The following is a 9408-nucleotide window of genomic DNA, read 5'->3' as shown; positions in this document are numbered from 1 at the left end:
AAATATTTGAAAAAATCGTATAATCTCGCTTTAAAAATTCGTCATCTTTCACGGCTTCCTTTCATGTCATACGGTTGCTTATTTGATTCATTAATTAGTCGACGTTCCTAAGGCGTGAAAAACCTGTATTAAAGAGTTGCGGCATCGATATTTTGAAATTTAATGACGACAGCCGTCAAAGTTACGTTCTAGAAATTGACTTACACACACATAATTTAAATCGGTTTCTAATTTGATTCTTTAATAAGACGACTTTCCTATGTAAGGAGTGAAAACTGTTTTAATTAGTTGCGGCATCGATATTATGAAATTCAATGACGGCCAAGGTACTTCTCAGAAATGGAGTCACACAAATAATTTAATTGTCGTTCAGACAATGGATAAATATATGGTTTCATACAGGCAATTTATCAGTTCACTGAAAATGGTTGTCTTTAACTTAGACAATATCCATAGGAAAGGCTATACGTACAGAGCCGTACGGCAAACCTATTGTCTACCCGTACGGGGCCGTGCGGCTAGCCTCTTGTCTAGCCGTACGACTAGCCACTGTAAAATGTATAGTTATTTCATTTTCATTTTACAAATGTCTTTAAAAATATATTTAAATTTTCTCTATCATGGAAGTGTCATTTATTCATACAACACATGACAAATTATAACAACAATATATGTTAAAATTATCTGACCCTTGTCAGACGTTTTATTATGAAACTAATAAATGATATGCATGATTGTCAGATTGTGAAATGCTCAATTCAAGTATTATATAAGAGATAAATGGTGACGGACCCATGACAAACAAATAATTGGAGATAGTAGTAACAATCCATCATAAGTTGCAGTACGAACTAAATGATTATCATGAAAATAAAAACTGATTTAACAAGCAAATTCGTTGAATTGATATCCCCCGCCATTATACTTCTGGATACAAGTTATGGCTCTGGACACACAAAAAAGCATTTTTTTCAAATACAAAGGGTCATAACTCCGCTATTAATCAAGGATGTACAATGCCATTTGGCGTGCATCATCCTCTTATCCATATATATATACTCGTACCAAGTTTCAATGAAATCTGCTAAAGCACTTCCAAGATATGGTTCCGGACACAAAAGTGCCGGACGGACAGACGGAAAGACGGACAATGCCAAATTAATATCCCTCCGCTGTTGGCGGGGGATCACAAAAATTAAGCAAAATTAATTACATACACAACAAGATGCGTTTGTGAAACCCAATGCCCCGTATATAACGTTTGACCTTGAAGGATGACCTTGACCCTTCACCACTCAAAATGTGCAGCTCCATGAGATACACATGCATGTCAAATATAAAATTGCTAGCTTCAATATTGCAGAAGTAACATAACATGAGCAATTTTGACCCATATATTTGACCTTGAAGGATGACCTTGACCTTTCACCACTCAAAATGTGCAGCTCTATGAGATACATATGCATGCCAAATATCAAGTTGCTATCTTCAATAGTGCAAACGTATTCATAAAATAAGCGATTTGGGCCACATATATTTAACCTCTGACCTTGAAGGATGACTTTGACCTTTCAACACTCAAAATTTGCAGCTCCATGAGATACACATGCATGCCAAATTTCAAGTTGCTATCTTCAATATTGCAAAAGTATTAATAAAATAAGCGATTTGGGCCACATATATTTGACCTCTGACCTTGAAGGATGACCTTGACCTTTCACCACTCAAAATGTGCAGCTCAATGAGATACACATGCTTGGCAAATATCAAGTTGCTATCTTCAATATTGCAAAAGAATTCATAAAATGAGCGATTTTGGCCACATATATTTGACCTCTGACCTTGAAGGATGACCTTGACCTTTCACCAATGATAATGTGCAGCTTCAGGAGATGCATTTGCATGCCAAATATCAAGTTGCTACTTTCAATATTGCAAAATGTTAAAGTTGGCATAAACAGACCAACCAACCAATCAACAGACCGACAGAGCAAAAACAACATGTCCCCCACTACTATAGTGGGGGACATAAAAATAGACTGATCCTACAAGCAAACCCCATATTTACACAGAACAATGTCTGAATTGACATAAATTTGGACAAAAAACATGCATTTTCCTGGATTTGAAGCACAGACCTTTTGATTGCAAACAACAGTCTTACTTACTAAGACATTTCTGAAAATTACACGTTGCCAGCAAAGTACATTTTTAAATCAGATATGCAATGTCATGTCCTTACCAAATTGTACTAGAGCTGTTTTCACTTCGAGTTTGCAAACAGCCTTAAAATATAAACTAAACACTAGAAAAGAATCTTTAACAAGGGCTGTTTGTAAAACAAGCATGCCCCCCATATGGGCTGTCCGTTGTAGTGGCAGCCATTGTGTGAATACGTTTTTTGTCACTGTGACCTTGACCTTTGACCTAGTGACCTGAAAATCAATAGGGGTCATCTGTGAGTCACGATCAATGTACCTATGAAGTGTCATGATCCTAGGCAAAAGCGTTCTTGAGTTATCATCCGAAAATCATTTTACTATTTCGGGTCACCGTGACCTTGACCTTGTGACCTCAAAATCAATAAGGGTCATCTGTGAGTCATGATCAATCTACCTGTGAAGTTTCATGATCCTAGGCATATGCGTTCTTGAGTTATCATCTGAAAACCATTTTACTATTTCGGGTCACCGTGACCTTGACCTTTGACCTAGTGACCTCAAAATCAATAGGGGTCATCTGCAAGTCATGATCAATCTAGCCATGAAGTTTCATGATCCTAGGCGTATGAATTTTTGAGTTATCATCCGGAAACCATTTTACTATTTTGGGTCACCGTGACCTTGACCTTTGACCTCAAAATCAATAGGGATCATCTGCGAGTCATGATCAATGTACCTATGGAGTTTCATGATCCTAGGCCCAAGCGTTCTTGAGTTATCGTCTGACAACCACCTGGTGGACGGACCGACAAACTGACATACCGACAGACCGACCGACATGAGCAAAGCAATATACCCCCTCTTCTTCGAAGGGGGGCATAATGAGATAAAAGTGCACTTACAAAATCAAAGTCTTTCATTTTGAAAACCAATAGACAGAATTATAACATATAAAAAGTATACAATCTTCAGTACACTGATCAACAAATTAAAACATTTTAAATCATACAATTTGCATAAAATTCAAAGCTTGATAACTCAAAAACTTATCCACAATATTGAAAGATATTAAGAATCTTACAATCTGCATCATAACTAAAGCTCAATATCTTATAAAACTGATTGACTAAACTGCAACATTTTACAAATTATTTAATCTACAAAAAATGAAAAACTTCATATTTCAAAATTCAACCGACAGCATTGACACATATTTAGAATCATACAAAGTTAAAGCTTCAAATGTCAACTTGAAATGAGTCCAAAGTACACGGACTTTAGTGAAACACTGGTAAGGGACTAAAAAGGCAGTTAACAACAAGAGCTGTGTTCGTAAAACACAATCCCCCTTACTGCGCCGCTTTGAAGCCATATATTCGACCTATGACATTGAATTATGACCTTGACCTTTCACCACTCAAAATGTGCAGCTCCATGAGATACACATGCTTGCCAAATATGAAGTTGCTATCTTCAATATTGCAAAAGTATTCATAAAATGAGCGATTTTGGCCACATATATTTGACCTCTGACCTTGACCTTTCAGAAAATTAAAATGTGCAGCTCTATGAGATACATATGCATGCCAAATATCAAGTTGCTATCTTCAATATTGCAAAAGTTATTGCAAATGTTAAAGTTGGCGTAAACAGATCAACCAACCAACCAACAGACAGGACAAAAACAATATGTCCCCCACTACTATAGTGAGGGACATAAAAATAGACTGAACCTTCAAGCAAACCCCAAATTTACATAGAACAATGTCTGAATCGCCATAAATTTGGACAAAAAAACATGCATTACCCTGTATTTGAAGCACAGACCTTTTGATTGCAAACAACAGTCTTACTAAGACATTTCAGAAAATTACACGTTGCCAGCAAAGTACATTTTAAAATCAGATATGCAATGTCATGTCCTTACCAAATTGTAATAGAACTGTTTTCACTTCGAGTTTGCAAACAGCCTTAAAATATAAACTAAACACTAGAAAAGAATCTTTCAGGAGATAAAAGTGCACTTACAAAATCAAAGTCTTTCATTTTGAAAACCAATAGACAGAATTAAAACATAAAAATTATGCAATCTTCATTACACTGATCAACACCATTAAAACATTTTAAAATCATACAATTTGCATAAAACTCAAAGCTTGATATCTCAAAAACTTATCCACAATATTGAAAGATATTAAGAATCTTACAATCTGCATCATAACTAAAGCTCAATATCTTATAAAACTGATTGACGAAACTGCAACATTTTACAAATTATTTAATCTACAAAAAATGTAAAACTTCATATTTCAAAATTCAACTGACAGCATTGACACATATTTAGAATCATACAAAGTTAAAGCTTCAAATGTCAACGTGAAAAACACATCCAAGATATCATTTAAACTAATATACTGACAAAGTTTCAAGAAGATTCATAAGTCCATATAAGGAAAAATGCCCCGCCCACTGGTGGCCATGTTTTTCTTAGCAACTGGAACCAATTTCAAACTTGTCCAAATATCATTGGGACAAATCTTCTGACAAAGTGTCATGATGATCGTACAATAAATATGGCTTCTAGAGTTTTAACAGGGTTTTACTTTAGCCATATAAGGAAAAATACCACGCCCCCTTAGTGGCCATGTTTTTCCACCAACTAGAACCATTTTTGAACTCATCCAAGATATCATTAGGACAAATCATCTGACCAAGTTTCATAATAATCGGAAAATAAATGTGGCCTACAGAGTGTTTACAATGTTTTAGTAAAGCATGATACATAACCATATTAGGAAAAATGCCCCGCCCCCTGGTGGCCATGTTTTTTAAGCAAACGAAACTATTTTTGAACTAATCCAAGATATCATTAGGACAAATCTTCTGACCAAGTTTCATGAAGATAAGAAAATAAATGTGGCCTATAGAGTGTTAACAAAGTTTTACTATAGCCATATAAGGTAAAATGCCCCACCCCCTGGCGGACATGTTTTTCAACCAACCAGCATCATTTTTTAACTTGTCTACGATATTTTTTGGGATGAATATTCTGACCAAGTTTCATGAAGATCGGAAAATAAATGTGGCCTCAAGAGTGTTAACAAGATTTTACTATAGCCATATATAGCCATATAAGGAAAAATGCCCCGCCCTTTGGCAGCCATGTTTTTCAAGCAAACGTAACCATTTTCAGCTCGTCTAAGATATCATTGAGACCAAACTTCTGACCAAATTTCATGAAGAATGGACAATAAATGTGGCCTCTAGAGTGTTAGCAATGTTTAACTAAAGACATAAGGAAAACTCCCCCGCCCTTGGCGGCCATGTTTTTCACTGATCTGGACCATTTTCAAACTCGTCCAAAATATAAATAAAACCAATGTTTTGACCAAGTTTCATGATGATTAGGCAAACATTTTGACTTCTAAAGTGTTCACAAGGTTTCTCTATAGCCATATAAGGAAAACTGCCCCCGCCCCTGGCGGCCATGTTTTTCAACGGACCGGAACCAATTTTTAACTAAACCAAAATATCATTTAGACAAACATTTTGACAAAGTTACATGAAGATTGGACTTCTACAGTGTTCACAAGTTTTTTTGTTGTTTTTTTGACCTAGTGACCTAATTTTTGACCCAGCATGACCCAGTTTCGAACTCAGTCGAGGTATCAATGTGACAAATGTTCTGCAAAATTTCATGAAGATCAGACAATAAATGTGGCATCTAGAGTGTTCACAAGGCAAAATGTTGACGACATACAACGCACAACGGACAAAAGGCAATCACAAAGCTCACCATGAAGCATGTTGCACTCAGGTGAGCTCAAAAGTTATGGCCAATTTTAAAGTTTTCAGACGGACGGACAGAAGCAATATATTTAACATTTAACCTTGAAGGATTACCTTGACCTTCACTTTTCACCACTCAATATGTGCAGCTTCACAAGATGCACATGCATGCCAACTGGAGCTTTGTCACAGACGTGACATATACCCCCACATAACGCATTGACACAGACTATTTTGTATGCTGTCTTCACAAAACAAGATAATACAATTTATGGCGATTTTTTAAGAATCATTATGCCATTATCATTTATAGCCATTTTTACCTTTGAACTCTTGAATTGTTTCACATGACAAGCCTTCCAATGACTTTGAACAAAATTGATGTACAGAGTCATTTTAAAATCTTACAATGAATGACATATTTATGGCCCAGACAAGATAATTTATTGCCATTTTTGACCTTTGAACTAAAACTACAACTTTGAGTTTGAAGATATCGACGTAATTCTTTCGCGCGACACACTGTCAAATGATGGTGAACAAAAGAGCCAACGATTTTAAAATCGCACAATAAACAACATAGTTATTGCCCAGACAAGCTCAATTATGGCCATTTTTTACCTTTAAACTCAAATTGTGCCCTTGTTCTTGGAAATATCGACGTAATTCTTTCGCCCGACACACTGTTCAATGATGGTGAACAAATGTGCCAAATGATTTTAAAATCTCACAATAAAAACAAAGCTATGGCCCGGACAAGCATTTGACCTTTGAACTCCCAAGTGTGACCTTGACCCTTTGAGATATTGACGTAATTTCTTTTAACGCGACACACCGTTCCATGATGGTGAACAAATGTACCGAGTCATTTAAAAAATGTAACGATAAATAACATAGCTATGGTCCGTACAAACTTACAGTTTAAAACATACTAAGTGACCCCATGACCAAGTTTTTGACCTGGCATGACCCATATTCAACTTGATCTAGACATTATCTACATACAACTACTGACCAAGTTTGGTGAAGATCGGATGAAATATCGGGACAGACCGACAACGTGACTCCTATATAGCCCCCATTACCAATTGTAATAGGGGTATAATATCAAGTTGCTATGTTCAATATTGAAAAGTTATGGCCATATAAGTTTTCGGCCAGATGGACAGACTGACTGACTGACGGACAGTTCAACTGCTATATGCCACCCTACCAGGGGCATAAACATATTCCACAGTTCAACAATTCTTTTTCCATTTTTGTTTTTCCATAATAATGTTATGGACCCTTGCCCTTATCTGGGCCACTGTTCTTCCGGTAAGTATTTTAGGGACCCCATTATTTTTGAGCCAGATGGCATTTTTTTTTCTCTTAATTCATCTCTAAAAAAGTTCATGAAACATATGTTCTCTTCGCTGGCCCACTTTCGTTCATTCCTTTTCTTGTCCCTGTCCCTAAAACAAGAATAGATATAAAAAATAAAATAGCAATGAGTATCATGTCAGTGTGTTTTTCAGTTTTGGGGAAAAGGGGTCGGGTCCCCTGAGAGGGGGATAATTCACGTGTAAAAGGGGAAATTTCAATGCTAAGCAAGTAACATACAAAATCAAGTTGTAACACCATAATTCACCATACACAGAGAGAAAAACATTATTCCAACGTTTTTTGTCATCAACATGTTATGTTTATGTTCAAAGATCAACATTTTTTGGCTTTTCTGTGAATTATTTTAAACGAGGTATTGATTAAAATTGAACTACACTCCAAGAGGGGAAATTTTCAAATATTTTTGGGAAAATATACACTCTAAGCAGCAAACTCATTTGTTCAGGTGACTGTAAGCCCTTTATTTGTTGACTTTTCTACTGAATTGATCCTTGCACACAAAGTATCAACATAAGTCAGTGTTCTGCCGTGGATGCGCCCTTGTGTTATTGTCGCAAAAACAAATATTTGTCCCCACCCGTTTTCTGTATATGGGTCCGCGGGCGCACATGAATTAGAAATAAAAACTAATCGATTCAATTTGTAAGTCGGTAAAGTAATCGAGTGAATGTGTAACCAGAACAAACTATTTCATTGGACATGACGTCATTTCGCAGCCAATGGTTAATTATTTAATATTAACACTCTATTTCATTGGTAAGTTGAGATTATAACAACCAATCAGATATCAAGGAAATTTCCGAACCTATCAAATGGCTTAAAGTGACAGGCCAAAGAAAACAAAATCATTTTTTTTTTTCCTCCGGCAAGTAAAATTAGAAAATATGACAATAATATTAACAACCCAACAGAGTCTTCCCAAGTCCCAACATCGTTTAGCAATTACGAAAAAAGTCTGCCCCTAAACGTACATTCCAAGAAAATTGGCTTCAAAAATGTCCTGGTCACTGTTTGACAACAACAAAATGACATGCAGATTGTGCATAAAGCAAAAAAGAAAACGCCTTTACTATCGGTATTTCTAATTATCGAACAAGTACTTTGACATGCGGAGTCCAATGACCATAAATTTTTTCAAAGTTTTGTAAATATGTTGACAACTGTTTGACAGTGTTAAAAAGTTTTTTGAATGTTCCAGTTTTAATAACAATGTTACAACCTGACTGTAAGAAGTTTAAGCACGTTTAAAAAGTTCAAGTTAAAGGTTATTAGTTTCCACACATTTAATTCTGCTACAAAAATATTTCTGTGTCCCCATATTTTTTCTTTTTGTCCCCACTTTTGTAATCCTAAAGGGTCCCCAACAGTAAATTTCACAGCAGAAACACTGCAAGTGATACAATGATTGAATATTGTAGAGCAAGGTTTCCTGATAAAAATGCACAACACCTGAACATGTTAGGAGGTAAAATGAACTAACTGAAACTGTTTAACACCAGTTTAAACCAATTTTTCACACATATAAGAACTGACAGTTCGCAGAACTATCATTTCTTGGAAGAACAAGTACTAAACATTAACTTTCATAGCAAACTGCCTACTTTGTACTTTACAAGGACTTTTACAAGCACATTGTTGTAACCCTGTAGATCACAGAGGAGGTCGTCTAGAGCATCACACTTGACTTGGACTACTCATTTACTTTAATACAGTCATGACATAAGACTCTGTCACATAATGATAGAAAATGCAGAGAAACCCGTCTTCAAATTTAGTTCATACCTTGAGATTTGGCTGCCTCATTCATCATGGGTCAGACTGGCTGGCCCTTCACTGGCAGCAGTTGACATGGACTCTGAAAGAACCAAAGTGAAACCTGTAGATTGCATATGATCAGCACAGTCAACACTGGCATGTTGTATCATGAGAGGCTCTGACTCCTGTACAGATTCTAGACTGTGGGTGTTGTCTTCAACAGTTGCCTCAATGACTGTAACATATAATGTCAACAGTGGGGGTCTTGTATGTCTATTATCCATTGGTGGGATCTTGCTGAAATCTATAGAAAACA

The 9408-nt window shown here is 36.1% G+C and overlaps 1 protein-coding gene and 1 long non-coding RNA gene across 2 annotated transcripts in view; both read right to left on the bottom strand.

The window, feature by feature from the left end:
- Nucleotides 1–674: 674 nt before the first annotated feature.
- LOC127832126 (uncharacterized) lies at nucleotides 675–5946 on the bottom strand. The gene is made up of 2 exons (XR_008026704.1): nucleotides 5630–5946; nucleotides 675–5465 (listed from the first exon to the last, which is right to left on the bottom strand). It is a non-coding gene; the product is annotated as an uncharacterized LOC127832126 (long non-coding RNA).
- A 2764-nt stretch (nucleotides 5947–8710) lies between these two features.
- The window catches only part of LOC127831446 (uncharacterized), a 5519-nt gene continuing 4821 nt past the window's right edge, over nucleotides 8711–9408 (bottom strand). The window contains exon 3 of the mRNA XM_052356429.1: nucleotides 8711–8724. Coding sequence (XP_052212389.1) covers nucleotides 8711–8724 — 14 coding nt within the window. The remainder of the gene's footprint in view (nucleotides 8725–9408) is intronic.

Source organism: Dreissena polymorpha, chromosome 5, assembly GCF_020536995.1.
Source record: "Dreissena polymorpha isolate Duluth1 chromosome 5, UMN_Dpol_1.0, whole genome shotgun sequence".
NCBI lineage: Eukaryota > Metazoa > Mollusca > Bivalvia > Myida > Dreissenidae > Dreissena > Dreissena polymorpha.
The sequence above is the reverse complement of the archived record's forward strand: the minus strand, read 5'-3'. Positions and strand labels throughout refer to the sequence as shown.